Source organism: Xylocopa sonorina, chromosome 17 (genome assembly GCF_050948175.1).
Source record: "Xylocopa sonorina isolate GNS202 chromosome 17, iyXylSono1_principal, whole genome shotgun sequence".
Classification (NCBI taxonomy): domain Eukaryota; kingdom Metazoa; phylum Arthropoda; class Insecta; order Hymenoptera; family Apidae; genus Xylocopa; species Xylocopa sonorina.
This window is the reverse complement of record NC_135209.1, coordinates 3,042,662-3,067,779: the sequence shown is the minus strand read 5'-3', so window position 1 is coordinate 3,067,779 and position 25,118 is coordinate 3,042,662. Positions and strand designations below refer to the sequence as shown.

The 25,118-nt window shown below is 42.3% G+C and overlaps 3 protein-coding genes across 6 annotated transcripts in view; all 3 read right to left on the bottom strand.

Annotated features, from left to right (window-relative positions):
- Nfat (nuclear factor of activated T cells 3) overlaps nucleotides 1–12,335 on the bottom strand; it is a 55,904-nt gene extending 43,569 nt beyond the window's left edge. Inside the window, exon 1 of the mRNA XM_076907964.1 lies at nucleotides 12,034–12,335. Within this exon, the coding sequence (XP_076764079.1) occupies nucleotides 12,034–12,106 (73 nt within the window). The 5' untranslated portion in view covers nucleotides 12,107–12,335. The remainder of the gene's footprint in view (nucleotides 1–12,033) is intronic.
- Nucleotides 1–25,118, bottom strand: part of LOC143431325 (transcription elongation factor SPT6) — a 43,184-nt gene that overhangs the window by 10,149 nt on the left and 7,917 nt on the right. The gene's annotated exons all lie outside the window — the stretch shown is intronic.
- Nucleotides 7,594–25,003, bottom strand: Stai (stathmin). Of its 4 annotated transcripts, XR_013102698.1 has the most exons (8): nucleotides 19,355–19,515; nucleotides 18,212–18,301; nucleotides 16,787–17,142; nucleotides 16,551–16,691; nucleotides 16,169–16,309; nucleotides 15,722–15,877; nucleotides 15,125–15,270; nucleotides 7,594–7,606 (listed from the first exon to the last, which is right to left on the bottom strand). XR_013102698.1 is itself a non-coding variant. In XM_076908001.1 (7 exons), the coding sequence occupies exons 2-7, from the start codon at nucleotides 23,963–23,965 to the stop codon at nucleotides 15,178–15,180; spliced, it is 921 nt and encodes a 306-aa protein (XP_076764116.1). In that variant the 5' UTR covers nucleotides 23,966–23,984; nucleotides 24,809–25,003; the 3' UTR covers nucleotides 15,065–15,177. The 4 variants fall into 4 exon arrangements, 3 of the variants coding, with proteins under 3 accessions (XP_076764116.1, XP_076764115.1, XP_076764117.1); XM_076908001.1 differs by lacking the exons at nucleotides 7,594–7,606; nucleotides 18,212–18,301; nucleotides 19,355–19,515 and adding exons at nucleotides 23,932–23,984; nucleotides 24,809–25,003 and having other exon boundaries at nucleotides 15,065–15,270; XM_076908000.1 differs by lacking the exon at nucleotides 7,594–7,606 and having other exon boundaries at nucleotides 15,065–15,270; nucleotides 19,355–19,514.

Genomic DNA, 25,118 nt, shown 5'->3' with positions numbered 1-25,118 from the left:
AGTTTAACCCTTCGCACTCCCAGTGATTTTTCAATTTTGCGTTAGAAATAGCTCTCTATTGTTTCAAGTATCAAGCTCTGTTGTAATTTGTATTTATGGAACCGCAATTTTTTATTTACCATTGTCGACGAACGAGTGCAAAGGTTAATTATCAGAGAATTGATATTCCAGCTTCTCAATCGACTAGTCTAACGATCTGTAGAAGAATTCTATTGCTCTTCGGTTTATTCATGGCTTAAACCGAGATTTTATCAGGCTGTATTGTTCGTACGTCGATCAGTGAGACAGTCAACGTTATTTATAACAATTAGTGCCAGCTCTTTCCTACAATCGATGCGGAAGGTGTGACACGCGTTATTCTTCGAGCTGAGAAAAATCGCGACTCGTGATTCGAGATACTCGGTTCCGCTTTATTGTGCGCTTCTTTAAACGACGATAAATCAAACTTTAAAGACGGGAATTCCTAGTCTGACTCCTCGCGCGGTTGGTAAGGCGCTTAGAAAGCGGAAAATTTCACCGAGTGCATCGCATCGCTAATTGCCAACGATAGCTCGTAGTGTTTAATTAATTCGATGGATCGCAGCAAGTGTTGAACTTTGGAACTATCGCGGCTGGTGTTCGCTGGATACAAAAAGTACTCTTTCCTCCCTTTTTCTTCAATATCCATCGCCTCCATTGAACTCTCTCTCTCTTTTTGAACGCACACAACTATTATTCTGATAACTGAGAACGCTAGCAGATTGAGGCGAAGAACTAAACGCTTTTGTACACGTATTTGTATCAACCCTTTACTACCCCCAACAAGAAGATAAGACAACGTGTAAGTATCTCTTAATTCTTAATTATTAAAAAATTGCAAACTAAATTTTAATATTTTAATTCTTCTTTTACGATTAGCTTTGTTTTTTTTTCAGGACTGTACAACATCAAAAATGCTCTTTCTACTGATGTATTAAAATAATTTCAAGCAATTTGTCTTTGAGAGGTTCAAAGAGCTTGAAAATAAAGTGAAGTGAAACATCACAAATGGTCGTTCTACTGATGTATTAAAATAATTGCAAGCAATTTGTATTTGAGAGGTTTCAAGAGCTTGAAAATAAAATGAAATGAGAGACGAGTGGCTTGAAAAACTCTGTCATTTTTCAACCACCTTATTACCGTTACTGTTACATCGATTTGAGTCGAAGTGAAGACACGTTGCAGTCGTCGATCGAAGACGAGAGGCTCTGCTTATCGCGGATTGCCACGAACGGTGCTTGAAAATTCAATTTCCGTCCCGCCAAGTGAAATCATCGGCCTGTTAATTAGCGACAAAGCGACCGTAGGCGCGATTCGCTCTAATCGTCGAGCGCGAGCGATCCGTTTAAAGCGGCAGAAAACGGCATCGCCTTTAACGACCTTAATTGCTTTTATTAATCCGAGTCGAACACGCTCGCTTCGACGAGCGTCGCGTTCTCGATCGATGCTACTTTCTTGCGAACGAAAACGCCAGCATTTTTTTGATTCGCATTCGTTCGTACCATTTTAACGCGAGTCTGTTGCTAATTAATACACAGCTCTATTACGCTTCGTTTAACTTCCTTAGATCGACGAGGCATTAAATAAAATTCAGAAAAAGTCGCAATGACTTAGCTCCTTTCGATCGTCCTCCACCAATCGATGACCGCGATGCAAGCATTTACATGGGATTTTCTCAGTGACGTTGGTCGAAGGTTCACGTGGAAATGTCATTAAAGCAAAGACGTTTTTTCTTTCTCTTATAACTTCCTTCAATCCATTGATTCGAAAGTACGATCGAAATATTGAAGAGTGTGTCTAAAAAGCTTCTCTGAGGATCTTTGAGGATCGTTTCAAACGGGTACAAAATTCGCAATTCCACATCTAACGCGACAAAAAACGAGCAAAGACTCCTTCAAGTTAACTCTAGAGCATAATCGTAGAGGACGTTATGATATTTCATATTTTCTGTCCGCTCGGAGCAAACGAATCTCGAGGAGAGGTACCAAGGCCGATTAAAGCGTTGTACGAATACGAAAGAGGGACACGGAGGGTGGGTTGCTCGTGGACGAAGCCAGGACGTAAACTGGTTTCCCTCGTAACTCGAGTTTTATCTCGCGACGAACGGGACCGTGACTACGTCCCGCTTGTGGACGAAGGTACACGCGTTCTTATTATCGTCCGCCATTATCAGATTCGCCGGACAGAGGCTGAGAAAAAAAGCGGAGCCGGTCGCTGCGGATGAGTTCGACTTATCTGCAACTTATTAACGATTTAATTTAAGGAAAGCTGGATATCGATGATATGTTAGCAAAATTTTAAACATAACCAGGAACAAGTCTGAGGATTATGTATGTAATAAAGTTAGAAAGTAATGAGTATGTGAAACGAGTTATAGTATGTGGAAGAACAGGTGTGAAGAAGATTTAAAGCTTGCATGTCTAATTTCAGGAGATATCAAAGTTGATTAGCAATTATTTTAGAGAAATGCTTGTTGACTGGCGATTTTTCTATTGCTGGTAGATTTCAATCAAAGTTGACTAGCGATTATTTTAGAGAAATGCTTGCTGACTAGCGATTATTTTAGACAAATGCTTGTTGACTATCGATTTTTCTATCGCAAATTTCGTCTTCTGAAGAATTAGCTTCCCTCGATCGAAGCAGCGAGCATTGAACGCATTCCAGCTTGGCGACGCTCGAAAGGTTTGGCGTGGCGACGCGGAAATGCAGTCCTCGTGAACGCGACAGACTTCGATTTTGAGTTCCCGCCAAACGGCGAAAGGCCGTTCGATATTGTCGCGCTAAGTCTCGAGTTCGAGCTGACCGCGTGGCTCGTTGAATGGAACTTCCTGTGCGTTTTTCAGCGAACGCACAGACTGCATTTAATCGAGCTATCCACGAGCGTCGTATAAATACTGTGAATAACAATGAATGAGCATCGACGCGTTCTCACACTTAGGACTCGCAAGTGCAGTCGATAGCAGGTAAAAATATGCACAGGTCGCATATATAATTGGAAAAGCGTCATGGAAGGAAACGCAGCGGCCCTGGCGTATGTAAACAAACGCAAAAACCGTGTTGCTTTGAAAACCATCGTCACTTGTGACGCAAATCTACCCAACGCGGTGGCGCATCGATTGTTTTATGCGTCGTTCGCGATTTAAATCGACACGAAGCGGTCCCCGCGTCTCTCGCGGGACCAAGGACGATCGATACGAATTTCCTGGCGAATGCGTCAGAATTTTAATCGAATAATTAAGATTTCCTCCGAGCAAGTCGCAATCGAAACTCATGGCAGTCCCATCGTGCAATTTTATCGCGTACGCGTCGTCACATAGCTTTTCGAACGGGACCACGACGCGATCGCTCGTGAGAAAATCGGTTCAACGCGCTCGAAGGCTGCAAAGAAGTTCGCATTGCGCAACCACGATTCAAATTGCCGCGCGAATGCGACTTCGATGTCGATTCTTCTTCTTTCGAGTCACGCCAGACGATAACTGATATCGCATCGAGCGATCGTTTCGATCGAAGGTGTTTCGACGATGAATCGTCGGAATTTTAATCTATGCGTAATGTCTCGCATGGTGATATTATAGCTCGCATGTGTGGATCAGCTGTCGAGGTAAATTGAAACCGACATAAATCGAGTTGTATTATTTCATTGTATTGTATTGTATTGTATTGTATAGATTATTGTATTGTATTGATTTATAATGCACATGTCGAAGTATCATCGATAAGTATATTCATTCTTCCTGTTTATTCTATTTTAAAATTGTTTTGGTGTTTGATAATTACTTGGAATAAAATTATACTTCATGGAAGAGCTTCAATAATTATTCTGAATAATTGTTTCTTGTACAAGTGACTGTTGTTTGATCAAAATTTCCCAATTATACGAAAAATATATAATATGTAATAACTACTCAGACTGCTGATCACGAGAGACTAAATACTCGTCTAACATTTTGAAGAAAATAAAGAATGGCTCGCAGGCTAGATTTTCTTTTTTTTTTTGCTTTGAATACGATGCGTTCTGCACAATGCGTGAACGTCTCGTCGTTTTGCATTATCAAGCGCGATGCACTGAACACAATGAAACACCGAAATGACGCGTACGCGATAAAATTGCACGATAGGACTGGCGCGAGTTTTGGTTGCGATACGCTCAGAAGAAATCATCGTTTTTCAATTAAAATTGCGACGCATTCGCGAGGGAATTCGTATCGATCGTCTTATGTAACCTCGTATCTCTAAACAGCGATCATAGATCTTCGCGAAACAGTCGAGAAATAGAAGATCCTCGCACGTTGAAACGTCGAAGACGAGCGAAACGTTGAAATCGAGCTGAAAGTGGTTCGACGCGAGATGCATTAGAGAAGTCGCGCGATGCGTGCATCAGCTCGTTTAATTTAAATAAACATCGGCCGTGTAATGGTGATAACACAGGTTACATAATAATCTGCCGTATTTGCAAATCAGCGTGCGGAAAATTGCGTTTTAAATAGATTCGCGGCACGATCCGTTTCGAAGCTAATTCAACAAACGAACGCTAACTTCTTTTGCCTCGCATGGAACATTCTTGAGTCCTTCAACCCTCTTCCGTGACAACTAAAGTATTGTACTGCGTTAAGTTCCGTATCCTCCACAATAAATTAGTATCGTGAAATACTATCGATATATATTACTCTATAAATAAAAAATATATCACAAACATATATCCACAGAAATGGATTAAAACAAGTGGAAATTCTAAGGGATGAAAATTTCCACCCTCAATAACAAAATGCAACTTAGAAGCCATAAAATTAACACTTTGCCTTTAAATTTGTTCGATTATTCTGTGGAGGGTTTTTTTTAACCTTTTCGATCGTTTCCAAATTCTCTAAGATATTTTAAGTCCCTTCTTCGAGACTCTATGTTATTCAAAGCCCTGCTTAACGATTTACTCCGCTTAATTCACCCCAATTTATCTAAATACCATTTTCGATATATCTCGATGAATTGTAACAAAATTTTCAGCTGAAACGTAGCTAAATTTGTCAATATTAAAAGAGAACGATTGCATAGAGGAATTCTATTGATTTACGTAAGAGAACGAAACGGCGATCGCGGTGAAAGGTAAACAGGATCGATCAGCTGGCGTGCGAGAAGTGAAAGAATGTTTCATCGAAATTTATACACGTTTCACGTGACGAGAGAGCGTAGAGGCACGTTGCGCAGGAGCGTGGCAATTAATTAAACGGCTGGATTTTCGTGCTGAACGCAACCCCCGCGATAAACCGCGGCGGGGGCCGATAGGATCTGGAGAGACGGTGTCGGGCGCCGCGGCGCCAGTCGTCCCTCTGCGGTCAGGCAGAAATTGTAGGCCAAATGCAACGCAGTAGATAACTGCGAGAGGAGAAGAAGAGCACTTCGATCGATGCCGCTTCCGAGTGCATTTTTGATTGAAAGTGCTCTTGGCCACGAGTCTCATCCATCCGCTAATTCCATACACCGTTTAATCGTGTATTATCCGCGTTAATTCGTGCGTATTACTTGTACGTACAAATTGATACGATAGACAGAATTAATAGTGCGTAGAATTATTTTAATGGATGCAATAAATTTGTATAAATGATGTGTGTAAGTGTATGCATATGTGTACGATCATTTAATGTTATGATTGGACACGTGTACATGTATGATGCGTTTATTTTGAGAATGGACCCTTCGTCAACCCTTTCTAGCCCCTATTAGTCGCCTCTTACGACAAGCAGGGGATACTGTGGGTGTATTCTGATCCCCACCACACAGGGATGCCTACTTTCATTTAATAACTTTGTATACATTATTCTTTTTCTTAATTAAATTTTGCTACACTTTTCTGCACCTTCGTCAACCCTTTCTAGCCCCTTTTAGTTACCTCTTAATCTCGTAGCAACACCAATTTACGTGCAATCTGTTAAATATCGAGAACTGTGGCGTCCAACGATACTTTTTCTCGAGGAACAGTTAACGCAACGTAAATGTATAAATTTATGCGCGAGAAAGGAGGGAAAGGGTGTCCAATTCATCGACGAAGAAAGCCCAAGAGGAGAATCGCCAGCGAGAAAAGGCAGCAACGACTGAAGAAGGTGGCCCTGCCATAAATTGTTAAGATCAGTGTAGATTGACGGTGATTGGGACTACATTACAAAGGCCTTGGAGTCGCTCGACACCCGTCGCAGCCGGATTCATCGACCGTTACATTCCCCCCTTGAGGAGGCCGCGGCTCGCGACTCGAAATAAACCGAGTCAGGCCCTGGGCCTTGACGATTTTTAGGCGTATGCTAATTTACCGACTGAACGCGCGCCTTCGCATCCAAATAACCGAATCAAGCCAGAAACCGCAGGTACAGAAAATGCTGGGCGCGATACAAAAGCAGACGAGTCGCTCTCAGACAGTAGAAACTTAAGAAAAAGGAAAAATAGCGGGAGAAACGATGAAAGAGGGTAAGAAACTTTTCGCACGATGAGAAACGATGGCACGATCGTGGAGAAAGTACACGAGCGAAGTCCTCCGCGTCGATGGAACGATTATTGTTCCAATGGTTATTGAAACGGTCGTTTAGACCAGTGGCGCTAAGCTGCGTCTCGCGTTCGTTGCCGCCAATTAAACGCGTAACCTCTACGCGTTCGTAGAACTTTGGACAATTTCGATAAGGGTTCAATTGATTTATTTTCTTCTTGTTCAATGTCCATTAATTAATCCCCTGCGCTGGTCGTATCGTGCTGTCTGTCGCGTTTACCAAACTGTACGCGACGAGGACGGAACGATCGATATTTCGAGTTACTTTGGTGGAGGAAGTTCGCCCTGCTGGCGAACGCAATGTGCTTTACCGTTCGTAGTAATCGTGGTTCATTCATTATCATTGCGTATTTCGCTGCGTCTGCCAGCGTCATCGGCTGTCATGCTTGTTGTATTAATAGTAACACCGCGAGACAACGCCACGATCGAATACTCTGCGAAACTAAATCGTCGAGAATATTCCGCGCAGATAATTATTTCGCTCGTTATCTTGTAAAACAGCAGGTTTATCGTATCGATCGACAATGTAACGCGACGATCGCGAACGGGAGATATTATACTCTTTAATTATTCGCTTCAGGCTGGCGGCGAGCCGACACAGCTTCGATTTCAACGTTGACCCTTCGCACTCGAGGCAGCGGGGTCGTTTAAAGTTTGCCCACGAACTCGAGTACTTCTCGACGGGGACTATGCAAATAGCTTTCAATTCTTAACGTCAAGGTACGAAACAAATCGCAATAATTTCATACGTTCCTTTAGCAAACTTACAACACTGTTACTTTCTCTTTCTAGCGCAAAAATCAACGATCAAATTTATGTGCAATGCAGTTCAGTTTACTTCGAATCGCCTATACGCATGTCTGCATCGTTAACGAGGATACACGAAATTTCTGAGACCAAAGAAAAAATGAGAGAGAAATTGAAGCTTCATTTTTCTATCTAGTTCATTAAAAATAGCCTAACGTTCGTCGATTACATGTTATTCTGAACGTGTTACATAACACGGACACATAAATGATGATCGAGTAAACAGTGCGACTAATTAACGATTTCGTATCGCTTGGAATTAAATTCGAAAGGAAACGATGCCTCGAGTAAACCAGCGAAGATCGTATAGCCTGGCATGCTTTAAACTGTTTAGTTCCACTCGATTTGATCACTCGCGTACACCGTTATCCGATTCGATCCTCGGATACCTGTTCGTGACCATATTTCGGTCGTTGCGTGAGCTTCACGCCGAACAAAGTTTACGTAACTCCTCGAAGCTGATATCAGAGGTATCGCTATCATATCAGGAATAAAAAGAGTCGAGACCAGGCTACAAAGTTGGTCAATGACCAAACGATTTCGTCGATTGAACCGTCGCCACCATCGTTCGACTGATATCGTTGCAGAATCGAAGGACTTACAAGGACTTAAAACATCCACTCAGATGCTGCGAGTAGTTATAGCCACAAATTCGAGCGATACAATAACCCACATTCGACGAAGCGAGCACGCGCTGGTAATTGCTAAAAAAGAGGAAGTGACATGCTTCAAAAGAGACGATGGGCCACGTGGCCAGCCAAGTATCGCTAACCAACGCGAATGACAATTAGAGCTGTCGCTTCGTCTGCGTGTGGACCGTCTTTATTCTCGCACGGATTGAACATCCTTCGTTTTCGATGTTTCATAATATGATGACTCGTTCGAGGAGTCGTGTGGATAAAAATTTATCCGCGTGCGATAGTAACAAGGTACCATTCAAGCGGAACAGTGTCGCACTGTTTCATGGTAGATTTCATTTCCACGTGTATCTCTTTTACATTTGATATTCGAATCGAGAGAAAAGAGAAGGAAGAAACGATACGTGGAAATTAATTTGTTTCGTTGCTCGAGAAGTTAGAATGATTAAGGGGTGGGTCAGTGGCGATCTCAAACTTTCCAATCGTTGCGTTGTAAAAGCTGTACGCTGCAGGTTCGATCGATCAAGCGGTAGGCATATGGCCACTGCGAGGAATAGAAAAGCGCAATTCGAAGACAGAGATATCGCAAGGTATCGGACGCGAAATCAACTTGATGCGTTCCGCCGGGTTAAAAACATCGATTCGCGTCTTTATCGTCATGGCAACATGTGCACTTATACAATTATCTTCGTGTGTGCGAAGCCAGTGGATGTATGTATACGTGTTCGTACGACACAGCGGCGGTATGCTCGCACACACGTACGTACGCAGGAATAAACGAGCGTGCCGATTACGTACAATCGTGCATGTATGTACCTCTCCTCTATTTGTTATCTTACTCTATCTTCCTTGCTCTATTCTTATCGCAGCACGCTAAGAATGCATTTTCACGGTTTCACTAACACGCACCTTCCGTGTGACGTGCGCGAAACGAGTTCGTCTCTCGTTGAAATAGTATCGTCGATCGTGGGTACCGACCAATTAAATTCCTGTCCAAGCGGCGTGGCCAACGGGAAGTCGAGAGAACCCTGCGAAATCGTAGCTGGAAATCTGTTCGTCATCGCACCTCGCAGCGGCTAAATAAAAAAAGAGTATTCTGCGCGTCGATGAAAAAGTAAAAGTAGCTTACGATTATGTAGATTCGGAGCGAATACACGCGCGATGTACCTGTGTAACCTGGCGAGGAACATCGCGTTCGATCAACGCTGCGTATCGTATACAACGCTAATTTAATAGCGCATTCCTTCTAGCGAATTCACGCTATTGAATAATCAATTACTGAACGCGCTGAAATTCTTGGAAGCCCGTTCTTTCTGGAATTAAGGATACAATTTGCTTTATACCAGGCCGCAGCAATTACGCGGCAAAGAAAGTTGAGACGTATCGACGCAGTTGAAACGCGCGACGACAGAGAACCGTCTGACAGACTCCCGAGTACGATAATATTCTACTAATAGATGGTGTTTTATCCGAGCGGAGAAAATAACTATGCTCGCCGATTGCGACAGCATTTCATCGTCAACAACAGTGCATTTGAAATGAAGGGACGAAGTTCAGATCCGCTGATACTGCCGCGTCCACGTTCGATTTATAGATAACATTGACTCACTCTTCGAGTCGCCTCGGTTGAATTTAAATTATTATCTCATTCTGTTAGTTAATTCATACCAAGAGCGATTAACAGAGAACTAACCGATATCTTGGAGGTATCAGCGGGGACCGTGAATCATGTTTACTTAACACACAGAAACGGGATGCATACAGTGCTGGACAAAAGTATTGGCACAGCATGATTGTTATGATAAAAATGCTTATAACTATGAAACAAATTGTTAAAAAGGAAAAATTTGTTTACACGTTTATTTATTTATTATTCTAGATTATTATTTAACAGAAACAGTAATATAAATAAAGTGATATGCGAAATAATAACAAAAACATATTTATTGAGCGTTTTAAGCATGGACAAAAGTATTGGCACAAATGATTGAAAGTACTTAGAAATTAAAAATTAATATTTGGTTGGCCCTCCATTCCTCATGATAACTTCCTTCAATCGTTTTGGCATTGAAGTTACCAATTTTTTTGTAAAATCCGGCTCTATATTGTTCCATTCTTGTAAAATAATAGCTTTTAATTGGTTTTTGTTTGTTATATTATATTTTCTAATTTTTTTTTCTAATTCATTCCAAACATGTTCGATGGGATTCATGTCTGGACTCTGGGGTGGGGTATTTAATGTATGTGCGGTATTGTAAACGATCCATTGTCGTACAATATAGGCAGTATGTTTTGGATCATGGTCTTGTTGAAAATAAAAATCACGCGGGAGATTTAATTTATTAGCACTTTTAAATAAATTTTCCTTTAATATATTTAAATATACATATTTGTCCATAATCTCATCTATGAATACTAATTCGCCAACCCCAGACGCTGCAATGGAACCCCATACCATGACTCCACCTCCTCCATGTTTCACAGTGGCTTGTAAATGTTGTGGATCCATTTCCGTATTTGGCTTTCTCCAAACTAATACTCTGCCATCTGATTTAAATATATTAAATTTAGTTTCATCTGAAAATAATACGTTATTCCAGAATGTGGGATCCTTTTTTATAAATTCTTTTGCAAATTCTTTTCTCATCTTCCGATTCTTCTTGGATATGTATGGTTTCCTTCTTGCGACACACGCAGAATATCCCGCATCTTTTAACACTCTCCGTATAGTTTTCGAACTTACTTCTTTTTTATTTTCTTCATTTAACTTTGCTCTAAGTTGTGATGAGTTTAATTTACAATTTATTTTCACTTCCTTTACAATTTTCCGTTTTTCTCTAACTGTTAACTTTGAGGGACGTCCACTTCGATTCCTACTTTTGAAATCTGATTGATTCTCAAATCGTTTTACGACACTTCTAATAGTGAATCGACTTCTATTAACACTTTTTGCTATTTCACTATAAGATTTTCGCATTTTGTGCAAATTTAATATTATTTTTCTCTCTTCACTTGTAGTTTCTTTCCCTCTTCTTGACATTGTTGCTTGTTATATTTCCTATGTTGCTAATCGACTGAACTTAAGGATGACTGTTAGAAAAAATGACTATCAGGGAATCCCCTACCTATACCATCAAGTGACAATCGGATTTTTTTCGGAGAGATACAACTACACTAAATTTTGTATAATGTGCCAATACTTTTGTCCATGCTTAAAACGCTCAATAAATATGTTTTTGTTATTATTTCGCATATCACTTTATTTATATTACTGTTTCTGTTAAATAATAATCTAGAATAATAAATAAATAAACGTGTAAACAAATTTTTCCTTTTTAACAATTTGTTTCATAGTTATAAGCATTTTTATCATAACAATCATGCTGTGCCAATACTTTTGTCCAGCACTGTATATGCATGCGAGGCGTTAAGGCGTCCATATTGAACACAGTATAACCTCACTGAGTGTTTTCTAACGTGCGTTTATCCTTGACAATAATGCATGGAACCACTGCGTCCCGCCTTAATCGGCCAGTCGTTTCATTTGACGCAATTACCATAAGAGATCGGCGACCATCGGTATTTTCGGAGCGCAACGTCGAACCGCGAGACTCCTCGAGCGTGTGCACGCTTTTTTCCTTTTTATACGCATAACCTTGACAACTGACATCACTGCAGTCGCGCATTCCCCGATTAAATTCCACAGGCATAATATACGAGCGAGCGTTGCGTTCTACTCCAAAAGATATTCATCTCGACGATGCCGCAGCCTCGACCGAGAAATTCCAATGAATTTCGACGCGCAGCATACGATCTTAGTGTTTACCAGAGAGCACACTCTCGCGAGCGAGAGATACTTTAAGTCGCACTTATTCACTGAACGTAAGTCGACGGCGCGTAATTAAACCTCCAGACGTGCGGCCATGTTGTGTTGATACCATGGAAAACGATTAGAGGGGCCGAGAACGCAGCAGGGCTATCTCGTCGACTGGCAGGCGAACCATTTCGCAAATTTCCTGGCGTACCAATCTATCCACTTACCGGCTGTGGCTTTGGTGTTTTTCCCATGATGCCTCCGGTTCTTCTTCTCCGATAATCGTCCCTTTAGTAACATCGTACACGCACTTTCTCACGATTTTTATCACCCGCCTCGCGCTGGCTACGCATTATTATTCACCCGCACGGCAGCCATTTGCCATCTACCTACTCGGCTGCAAAGCCTGCCTCATCGTTTCGTTTAGCCTTTGGCTTTCGGCCATTCGACAGCCTGTGACGTCACGTGGATCGCGGTGACGTATCTATGTTTTCGTCGAGCTCCTATCTGGCAACTCTAGAATTGTAAGGCCGCAACGAGGGTTCTGATAAAACTGTTTACACGCGACGCGTCGCAATGAAATTTCTGATATTTAACGTTAACGTAATTACGAGAAATTATCGCCGTTTAAGTATTTTATACTTCCCTTGCAATGGTCGGGGCTCTGCGATCAGCGAGAAACGTCGAGACACTGGCAAGATTTCTTCTCGATCTGTTTTATCGACGGTTGGTTACGTCAGAATCGTGCTTTGACGAAGAGGCGCCAAATATCTTTGTCTAAAAAAAAAAATATAAAATTTCGATTAAAATATGCATCTATGAAAGACTACAGAGGTTTTGTTAAATAATAAGTTAGATCTCTGTATCTTATGATATTTCGTTGAGGAACAGTTGAAGAGGTACTTGTAGGCAAAGAAAACTAGCGTATGTGCGTGTAGGTATGGCCTTTTACTTCACACAATCATATTCTCTTTCGAGCACACATTATCCTCTCCTAAAAGAAAGAAAAGAAATGAAACGAATAGCGTCCAAGGCGATCGATGTATCATTAAGAAATTGCTTTCTCGAGATGTCGATTTTATCCCAATAGAAATTTATTTTGCAATAATTGTGTTGCAAGTGTTAATTTGTTTCTGCCGCTCCGCTATAAGACGATTTACCAAAGCTCACAAGAAACCATACGTACATTATACTAACCATATCATGTATATATATACCATCGCGTAGAAATCTATATATATATATTCATATATCGTAACTAAAATTGAAGTAGGACAATCATAAGATACATATGTACGTCAGGCATCGATATAGTAATTATATGAAATACATTCTGCAAAAGATCACAACAATTATGCAAAAATAGATGTCATTCGCCGGCTATTGCAACTGCAAGAAAAACGGGACCGTCAAGTTTTTGTTCTTTTTTTTTTCTTGACGTTGCCACACGCGACGAATCAACCACAACAGTCGGCAATGTGGATTACAGTTGCATGTTCATCGACGTAAAACTTCTAATGCTCTTTCCCGTGTACAATTTCTTCTTTCAATTAATAATCGTTTTCTTTTTCTTTTCCACTTTAGTACTTCTGCGATTATAGCCCTTTGTAAAAATGTTCTGTGTAATTTCAATATCTAAGATCATAGGGTATCGGTTGCAATATCACTGCGACATGTTTTGTTTTTTTTTTTTTTAGTATACCCCTTTATTTTGTGACGATACCGTGACCAGAGCTAACAGTTCTCCCTTTCGTGGTGCTCCCAATATTATTTATTCCCATTACATATACTTCTTTTTCTTTTCTAAAACGGCTGGGGGATCGCTAGCAGCCTATTTCACTACGAGAAGGAAAGCTTTCGTGAAAACTTTGCCCCAGTGATTACACTGTCACGTTCTTTCAATACTTCCAGCGATGATATATAGTAAATGCGAACAAAATTAAGGCCCCTAGCCACGGTATCAATACGAGCATAGAGGAATCAAATATCACTTTCTCTCCCTCCCTCTCGCTCTCGCTCTCGCACACACGCACACGCACTCCCACTCGTAATCTCATTTAAACACTACACGTTTTGACAAATAATTAAGTCATCACAGAAGCATCATATTATCATATTCAATTAGACTACATATTTTGTAAATGTTCTTGTTCAATTAGCGCAGTAATATTACAATGATCGAGTACAAAATGGTTTTAAAGTTTTCAAGCCTATTATAAAGCACTATTATATATTAATTATGAGTGTGCTTACATGTCGGCACATACCATATACATATTATATATATATACCATATACTTATTATATACGGTATGTGTACCACACATATGGTCGCAATTACCACTTAAAGTCTAAACATAGCGGTAGTATTCTATCTTTACTCTATAAATGAAAGCAAATATTTAACGAACGGGCTGGTAGAAATTAGATGAAAATGTGAATGTTACGAAAAAAAAGGAAGAAAAAAAAAATACTGAACGAAAATAACCAAACGTCGACTCGTCGATAATCGTTATGATCTTTTCTCGCAATTCAAACTTAAAAAAAGTTAAAGTTCTCGTTTTATGGAGTAATCGAGTGAATAACGCTATAGTCATTAGACACAAAGTAGAACGAAACGAATAGTGAATCAAACACCATAGAAATTGTTAAATATTAGTTACTCCGACATATACAATCAATCACAAACACATAAAGTATTTTTAATGCCATCTTCTAGAAGATCCGTAATCGTGTAAGTGTGGTAGGCACATTACAACTGAAATGTATTATAATGTTACACGATGTACCTTCGAACGAAGTTAACACGTGCATATATCTCATGTACCTTTAAAAAACAAAGGGAAAACGCGTGTATAGTTAGATGAAGGCAGTGATTTTTTTTTTTTTTGCACGAATAGAACGTGGGAGGAAAAGAGCCGGTTAAATTCTCCGTTATGTGAACGTTTCATTCAATCGCTTCATCGAATACTTTTATCTAAATTGGATATTTAGTCCTCACCCACTGTAATAAAATAATATCGTTAAAATTGCAAATCTCTTCAGCTACTATTTAAATCGCTTGCATAAGTTCCATAATTTTTCTTCGAGCGAACGAAAAATGGCACAAAGCGTAATGGAGCCCTCGTAAAGCACAGCGAGTGCGACGCCCCTTAGTTTCTTTTATTCCAGAACTTTGAACACCGTAACTCTGAAGATCTATTCAAGCTCGCCTGAATAAATCTTCAGAGTAACCTGTTTAAAGTTCTGGAATAAGCGAGCCTGACTCTGCAAGCCTGTAGTCAAATCCCGCTCTCCTCTTTCCTCGATTTTCGTAACGATGAAAAGAATTAGTTTTTAACGAGGATCGCGATCAATAATGACGTTTACGTTTATCCAGAGCTGGCGGTCTCCTTCTCGGCGGGCAGGGCACACTGCTCGGACAGAGCTGCCTTGTTCTGTCTTACCATCTCGGCACGCCTCTCCTTTGGGACAAGAAAAGAAAAACAGGACGATATTATAAATTGTAAACGCGTACGACACTTATCGAGTATACTCTAAAAACGGAAATATTTAAATGTGTCATGCTACAACTGAAATTAAGCTAACACCTATTGATGTAATAATAGCTGATAAATGCGGGGTCATGCTGAAATGAAATGAGAAAATAATTGGATTACACAATTACGCAATAATTTAACAGAATCCCTATACGGAATACTGGCTGCAACATAATTCGGACAAAGCACGATTAATGTTCGTTGAAAGTATTCTAACGATAACCGTGCTCTACTTAGGTCACGGAATTCCTACTAAAAACTAAACCAACGAAACGGGTATAATAAATAAGCCAACATCTCATGGTGGTATGGGGGGGAGGGGGTGTGAGAGAGAGACAATAAGAATATTGAATCAACAGAAAGAGGACGAAATTACATGCTGGCGAATAGCCTGCACACGACGTTGAATCTCTCGCTGTCGGTTCTGCTCCGCAGTAGAAACCCTCTTGTCAAATTCGAACTTTTTCACCAGAAGTTCTCTCGTGGCGCACTCATCCGCCATCTGACGCACTTTTGCTATCTTCACAGTGTTCTAAACGACCATTTCAAATTCCCTTATTGGGTAAAACATTGTCGACAGTGTGTAAGAAAGGATTTCCACTAATGAAATGAGTAAGAAAAAAAAAAAATACACACACACATAAAGAAAGAAACCAAGTTTGGAAAACCACTATTCAAGTTGTTCGCGTTTTAAAACACCGGCTGTTTACTTCTACGAGAAGCGAGAAATCCTTCCTGATAGTGGCCAAAACAAAATCCAATAGAAAACCCATAAAGCTAAATATCAAGGTCTAACGTGAACGACTCATGTCCACGAACTTACATGATTGCGCAGCTTTTCCTTTTGTTCGCGCTCGATGTTCTGACGACGTTCGTAAGCTTGATCCAACTTGCCTTGAATCTGGGACTCGAGTTGCTGTACACGCTCAGTTATTCCTTGACGTACGCGAGCTACTTGCTCCTCCTACAAAATAGAAGGAATGTTAAAAGAATATTTGTAACTATTTTACAGATGCGAAGCAATTAACCCTTTGGACTCTCCACCAAGAGAACATCCAATTACACTAATTCCACAGCAACTTCTTGAGAAGTGCATGCATTCTTCAAGTTTTCTATTGAAACAGAAACTATCTATTGCTGGTAGAAATTACTGTAACATCAGGAAAGGCGCTGAGTGCAATGGATTAATAATATTTAACACTGACATGCTCCTTGAGACGATCCAACATCTTCTTAATATTCTCATCGCGTTGAGCAGCGGCAGACTTCAGTTTCTCTTCGACAGCGCAGCGAACCTCCTGAGTCTGTTGCTCGAGACTCAAACGAGTCTTCTCCACACTTTCCAGCTGTAATCGAACGATACACAAAAATGTTAGTAATTATGTATATACAAATCTATGAATAAAGGTTCATTTACTACAAATGTAATTCCTTGACTCACGTGTTCCTTCAGCTTATTCTTCAATTCAGCGATGTGAGCCTCTCGTTTCTCTTCCGTGTTGTTCATCTTAGCGTCCAAAGATTCGCGAGTCGCGGCAATGAAAGCGTTGCTAAGTTCATCTTTCTTGCGAGAGGCCTCTTCAATTTTGCTCAGCTTAGCGGCAAGAGCAGCGAGCTTGTGAGCCTCCAAGGAGAGTCTTCTCTCCTCGGCTGCTCGAAGCTTGTCTTCAATAGCGACTTGTTGAGTCGGACTCGTTTGTGGCGGCGACGGTGCTCTTTTTGGTACCGTTGGCTCCGCCAAGATCACCTCGTAGCACAGTCCACCTTTGGATTTCTCCTGGCATCGAATCTCGGTTGCTACACGCGCGCAAACGTATTCATTATTACAAACGATACATTAATCAACTCGCCTAAACTATATTTCATCCAATCGTGTAACAACAATGAGTGCAATCCAGTGCTGACACTAAAACTATAGTACCCCTATCGAAGCGATGTGCGTGGGGACATAAAACTGTTTCCAGCAAAATCTGTAACCCTTCGCACTCTCTAATAATTTTTTAAAATTAAAATTCAAAATTGATAGCACTGTTTATGGTAATGTAAGAACATCAGAATCGCGAGCCATCGCTCATTAACGAAGTTAGTAACAGGGTCACGATACCGAACGATTAATCTTCCTCGAGCCAAGTGATCGCAAGCGTGAAGGAAACGGATTTAATTATCGCCACTCGTAACAGTACCCGAAATCTGCATGTACGCGTAACGACGATGCTAAATCCGCATGATTCATTCATTATTTCGCGCCCACCCGCCCCCTCGACCCCGCTTCTCCACAAAAGGATACAGTTAAAGGCATCCCAGTGTCTACCAGAACGGTAAAACACTTTTAAATCCACTTTGGCGGAGGGACTTCTAAACGATCCGAGCATCTCGGATAGTTTATTCCGTAGAGCCACGGCGAGCAGTTACGGAAGTATGAGTCAGAGACGCGAGAAGGATCGATCAGCCCGCGGGACGATTGTCTCTAAGCGCCGCGACGTCTAGCGTCGGCACACGCACCTTTTCAACGGCTACCCCGCGTACACCGCACGCCAGAGGCGTTCTTCGACATCCCCCGTCCACGATTTATAATTCACCGGCGACATATTGGCGACGACTCGCCTCGAGTTCGTTGTACTTCTCAGAAGAAGGAAAAACGGGCGTGCAATTTGCGAATAATCGATACGAGGGCTCGTACACAATTTTCGATCGATAAAATATAGCGTCCAACGAGCAATAAAAGTGTGTATCGGTAAACGATATCTCTTTGCTCGGATTTGCAATTTTTTTTAATTTTGCGCAATCAGACTTTAAAGGATTCGCAGGCTGTAATCGAGTTTAATTCGAGAGATCAGCGGTTGATTAAAAATCGGCTTATACTCACTGATGAACTTTACTTTCTTCGGCTGCTTGGTACGCGGCTTTCCTTTGCCGCTGGGCTTCTTGAAGGGCGCGTTACCCCTCCTATTACTCGCTTCGGAAATTGAGAATCAATGAGAGTACCGTATTACCGTAGGGACCAGGGAAACGGAGGATCGTTCGCTTTAATTATCGGGAAATCGATGCAACCGTCTCCTCGCTATCGGCCAACAAACTAAGGGTGGCCATCTTGAGCCGCACCCTGATCGTTTTCGGGTGGCTTTTCCCCACGAAACACGTGCGTATACCGCGATCTTTCCAACTGTTCATGGTATTTCAGTTTCGCATTCCATGCGAATTAAAATGAGACGTATCGATCGAATCTGCCGCTGTCGTTACACTTGACTGCAGTCTAAGCTCCGCGAGACGGTCTGAATCAACGAATATTTCATTAACAAGATCGAATTGCGCGAAAAATAAATGAGAATCGACGATAACACCGGAGTAATTGGTTTCTATCGTGGATGGAAGGGTACACAAATGTACCATGGATTCGTAGAAGGCAGAGGAGGAATTGATCGAACTGCAGGTGCCTAGGATAATATGATACCAACGTGATATCGACCACCGCCAACTGCGGTAAAAATACGCCGTCAAGTTCGAAAAGCGTATGCTCGAAGAAGAGGAACCTTCAGAAGTTCATGTAAGAAATCCTCGAGCTTCTTTGAGCGAGAAAAAGATACTGGAGACTCCTGATACGATTTTTGCTAAGGGAAACTAACTCGAGCTCGCGAAACGTAATCGATGAAACGAACGAATAAAATGGAGAACGATAAAGAATCGAGAGAACGAGGAACAGTGATAACAAATTATGGTGCATCGTGACACCAGAGAAATGTGAGAGAATCGCGAGTCTAAACAGGAACGACGATACAGTGGGAAATTGGATTAAAAGAAATCTTTGGCGACGAGTTTAGCGGATCACCTCGATCGCAGGAGTCATTCACCGCGGTATCGACTCCTCCCCTACTCGTTCTCCATACGTATCTCGTGAAAGGACGTGCCGTGGAAACAGCGAGAGGCGAGAGACTACGAGGAACGATTGCATCTTTTCCACCGTGGAGCGAAACGAGCGAACAGCCGAGCTTGTAAAGCGAGGAGGACTTACCTACGAGGCCCAAGGGTGCTTTGCAGCTGTGACAGAAACACTGCAGCACTGAGTCGCGCACAAGACCGATCAGCATGTTTCTGGCGTTCGGTTAATTCCTGTTATTCACGGATCGGGCTCCGTATTTGGCGAGAAATTAAAAAGTCCCGACGACTGAACGATGAAAGGGTGGCGCAGAAGAGGCGAGAGGACACCAAGGAGTCCGACGAGCGAAGAGGAGGGCCGGAAATGGTTCAACTCGTATCTGGGGCGGTGGCTGGAGGGCGACTGATCGGTACAGTGCGCCACGATACTTGGCGTCGCTCAATATCCACCTACCGGCGCCTCTTGCACCCCTAGCCAAGCCAGACCACACCCCCCGATGCAGCTGAACAGCCTACCCAATGACAAGCCACCCTTCCACCTCTGCTAACCTCCAACCTCCAACCTCCAACTTCCACCTCGAGCAGCGTTAACATACCTATATCGTGGACCCGTCGCTAGGCACGTGTGGAAGCATACACGGGGTGGCGGGGGTAGGGGGCGTAAAGTAGCATCTGTCCAACAACTGGACTCTCTCTTATACTCTGACTCCGCTTCGTACCCGGCAGCCCCCACTGATCAATGGGAAGATACCTTCCTTACCGCGGCTTCTGCAAAATTCTGCAGTTTCGTAAACGGGGTTAACACATTCGCGTCGGCGAAAACGAGGATCCCCGTGTTTTAAATATATACGTCGTCGCCGGGAGAAGCGAGGATTCGCTGCGTTCGTGTGAAATGTATTAATTGCAAAAGCAATCGTCGCAGTTTTAACGCTTCCAGCTCTGGTTATTTTCATGTACAGTCGAGTACGGTGTCCTCAAGCATTTCTTTAAACATCGTAACTCGTCTGTTTACTTGTAATGGACTTTCAGAGATTTTTGCAGTAACTTCGAGTCTGAAGTGAAGGACAGCTGAATGCGAATGTGTTACACGTTAGCGATTTTTAACTTTGATTTCGTTACCTATAAGGAAGACATCGGGTCCTATTTAAACGTCGCCTGAATCGAAACCACTTGACCAATATAAATCCGTTATTCTTCTATTCTAGCGACGTTAAAGGCTATAAAACAATAGCATCTTAGCTACTGATCGCTTGAAATCGACGAGACATCAAGAGAAGCGATTTGATTCGTGGAAAGATGGAAAGGTGAAGCATAAAGATTGATGACAATCATCGACGAAGATTTGCGATATCTTGTTTCACCCTCTTGCCACCTGAAATTAGATTCTTCAATCACCGTTGCTACTCTAAACGAGAATAAGTTGCAAAACAGCGACGATTCGAGTATCTTATCGATTTTCAAGCGACTTTACGTAACTCCTGCACTTCGTTCCGGGGCATCTGTTATCAAACCCTACCGCTGGATCACTTCCCTTGCTTGGTTGCGACACGATCTTCGAACAGGCGACTTTGCAGGTGGTACGCGCCTCGAAAAGAACTTGAACACCGCCGAGGAATCTTGTATCGATTGTTCCGGTATCTGTGTTAAGTATCGCCACTCGAATTTATTCGGACAAAGGGCTCTTAATTTCTTCGTGTCTAAGAGAATCCAAACTTCGACTGCATTGTTAAACTTCTTCGATCTCTGAGAACTGTGACTCAGCCTCGTCAATTGAATATTGCAGTACCAGTTCCTGACTTAATTCCCCCTCTGTCTCTTCCTGAATTGTAATAAAACGATTTCAATTTTTTGCTACCCTCCATCGACACTCGAAACAGATTACCTTCGTCCAAAATTGCATCCTTAGCTCCCTCGCGACCCACGTATCCCAAAATCTCATCTCTTCCCGGCGTTTTAATAAGCCGTCGATCGGGAAAATCGATCGTACGTGGGCAATAACGAAGGGAATCGATGACGGAAAAATGTGGGACGCGTGACGACGATACGTTGTTTCCTTAAAACTTTTCCATTCGACGGGGACGATCGAAGAATCGCAGTGCCGGGACCCCGTGACGCATTACGGTCGAAGGATACGCCGTAAAGTGAATGAATTTCCTACATGGTGGATCGATATATTCGGTGGAATATTTTCAGAACTCGGGACGAGGGAACAGGCGATGTTAATAATGCAGCCGCCCCTTTTTCCATTGGTCACGAACAGTGGCAAACCGTGCAGAAATCGGAGTGACGTATTCCGATGGAACCGCCTAGAGCTAGGCGCACTGTTTGTGCAACGATTATTTTTAAGTTTCGTCAAACTTCCTGACGCCTCCTCCGTTTAAATTCCACGATAAAGCATGCTAAGCGGTTTTCTGGAAACACGTTAAAAATAACTGATTCATTTGTTAGCCGGTTAACGTGTTCGATAATTAAAAATTAAACAAGGATGCGATGATATCGGTCGAATCGATTTCAAATACGAGCATAGAAAGACTGTACTTCACTTTTGATAGAAATGTGATCGCATAAAATGCTTTGTCCCTTACGATACAACTCGCTACGTGGACTACCAGCGTGTAAAGAAATAATCTCCATGTTTTTGTCATCGTACAAACGCGATCTTATAAACGTTTCGCTTTAGTGTGTACCCACGATACACTGATATCATTATACTGTTTCTGTGCTACAAAATGATTTATCCTATTATCGTGCGAATAAATAACAACCACTCTATCGCGGTTCGTTAGAAGATGCATTCAGACGAGGAGAAAAAGAGGATCCGTAGAATGTTGATCTTATACGATGTTTAATGAGCTTCGCTCGCTCGTTACATTTAATTGGATCTAAAGAAGCGTTAAGTAAAAAAAAAAAAAAAAAAGAAGAAGGAAAGAAAAGGAAAAAAAACGAGTAATGAAAGAGGGAACCGGCCGACCAGGAAAAAATGCATCGTTTTAAAACGTGCTTTATCGTCGCATACCCTTTAAGGTAGGAAGGAATTGAACGGTGAGTTTCACTGAGGGGAAACGCTCATGGACATTTCACCCAATATATCTTCGCGCGCTGTAACGGACAATCGGATTAACCTACGCACTTCAGTGTGTACGCCGTTTAAAGTCGCCCAAGTCGGTCTCCTTCACGTGTACTGCAAAGGAACTTGAATCTCATTCTGCAATACCACGAGAGAAGGAGCCAAACGAGGGAGAAAGAAAGCAAACGAGAGAGACAGAGAGAGAAAGATAGAGAGAGAGAGAGAGAGAGAGCACAAACGAGAGAGACAGACAGAGAGGGAGAGGAGGGGAGAAGAGAGACAGACAGAGAGAAAGGTCACTGTGCAAAAGCGCGAGGGACAAAGCTTAAGTCGCGTGCTAGTAGTCGACGTAGCCGCGTTCAATTGTGAAACAGCATTATTTATCGATACGCGACACTTGTGCGGGCACCGTTACACGTCCGGTAATGGAAGATCAATACAATCGTTCTCTGTGTAATTATACTCATTGCGAAATTGGCGATAGCCATGGAATCGCCGCGGTCATTCGGCGTGGAAAAAAATTCTGTGCTCAAACAATACAAACTCACATACTCCTCCGCTTCGTATCAAATTCCGCTGTACAATTAAGTTACAGCGGCGAGACAAACTTTGCCATGCTTTCAACCTTTCATTCGCTCCAAATCGATCCTCAAAGTCAGGCGGAGTCGCGTCAGGCAGAAAGAGGACGACAGAGATCCAACGAGGCGAAATCACAAGCGAAACTCGTTAATTCTGTCCCTACAATTGTACAAAAATTTTCAGTCACATCTCGCTTGACGCATCGCGCGAGAAACGCTTAAATTGATCGAGTTTTAAGATTAATGAGAAGTAAAATAAGCCTCTCGATTACAGAGACGGAATTAGACAGTCCAATTGTAAATCTCAAACGTCCCAACTGCCGGCAGTTCATCGAAGGGATAGCAATTTGCTGCGATCGATGGCGGCTGAGAACCACTGAAGGCGTTCGAGCACTGCAGTTGAGTCAAGCTGCAGTTGCCACGGTGAAGTGCAGCCTGCACTTCTCCGCGAACGCCAATGGAGGGCTCTGACCTCTTCTCAGCAACTATCTACTTTCCGCTGCCTTAGGGTGTGTTCCTACTGCCACCTAAATCACCTTCCTAATTAAGGATCCTTTGTCGCGCGCTGACTTTGTGTCATCGAAACGCAAAAATCGCGTCACGCATGATCCGCGGCCCGGAACCGTTTCTTTGTTCGGAACCAGATTCCGTCCGATTACTCGTGGCGATTAAAGGAAGCCCGTCGCAAACAATGGCTCGAGGAAAAAGATTATCGTCGCGAACGTACATACAAGTACGTTGTGCAATGATGCAGAGAACACGTGTACACAAAAGATTAACTTCTTACATGTACCGATTATACAGATAAGATGCAACAATCTATTTTCGCGGAAAGTATAGACACTTCCTCCTTAAAATAATCATCCGTCGAAAACAGGAACAACACAAAGGAACGAAAAATGCGAACGCTTCTTGCAATCAATGTAACAAGACACACGGACGAAATTTCTCGTCAGCCTCTGACGGGGTTCTATCGAATAATCTACAAATTGCGAATTATACGACGAATTAGTAAAACGTTACAGAGAATAAAGAGTGTCCTTTTTGGGGGATAATTGCGTTACTCACATTCGTTAGCAGGCGATTCGGTAGCTGTAGCCATTGCAACTGTAGCGGTACCACTGTAAAAAAGCAAAAAGAGAACACCTTTGAGCTCATGAACTGGCAAAAAACGCTTGATAGAGCTAGAAGAAACTTTCAACAGTGTCCTTCTTCTAATTTAATGTATCCTATTTTGTAAACATGGTTCTCAACCTCGATCGCGCGTTAACCCCGTGCAGAATATTCATTTTTGAACAAAGAAAGTTATAAGTAAGAGAGCAACGGCTATTTATACGTTGGGGTTAAATTGTTCGAGGATCGAGGATCCTCTTCTAGGAACAAATATGCGATAACAGCTCGACAAATCTCGTCTGGAACAACAGTAAATCCACGACACACGCGAGACCAATATTTCGCTGCGCGTCTGTTGTAGCTACGCATGTAAATGGAGCAAAACGGTATTCGAACTTGTTAAAAATCATCCGCACGCAACGTTACAACAGTACAATACTGCGATACAATGTGACCAAGTTAAAAAAAAATGAACCTTTAATATTTATCTTTGAATGGGACCACGATAGGACTCGTTTGAACGCGTTCACACGAAACCAGGGTTACGATTACTTCTACGCATGACCGCGTTCAACAGAATTTACCGCAGTCACGGTAAAAATCGAACGCGGAAGGTGTCGATTCGAATCGATGAAAACAAAAAGAAGGAAAAGAGGAAAACAAACAAACAAAGAGACCCCTTTGGTCTCGCGTTTTAATATCGATTGAAGACGTTGCTCTAATGGAACGCGTAAACTCGACTAACCGGCGTCTTTTTGCCCGTTCGAGGCGTCCCTTTGTCAACCCCACGTAAAACTGATCGTCACGCGCACAGAACGAATATTTGCCTTACCTGTTTTAACCTCGAAACAAGAGAGCGTTATCGAACGTTGAACGTAGATCCTGCGGCAGGGACAACCACGTACGCACTAGATAATATAAGGAGTTCTGAACGGTTGCTGGACTCGCTGGCTGCTTTTATTGCGACATGCCAAGTATCCTTATGTACTCGAACGATTCCACACCAGTCACCGTCTGGCCACACGTACGACACATACGTGCGCTCTGTCGAGGCACTCGAATGTTCTCAGGCGGTGATTGGTCGTCTGAAGCGGTCGGTTCGCTCCTATTGGCCCGTTCAAATTCGAAGCGTTAGCTGGATC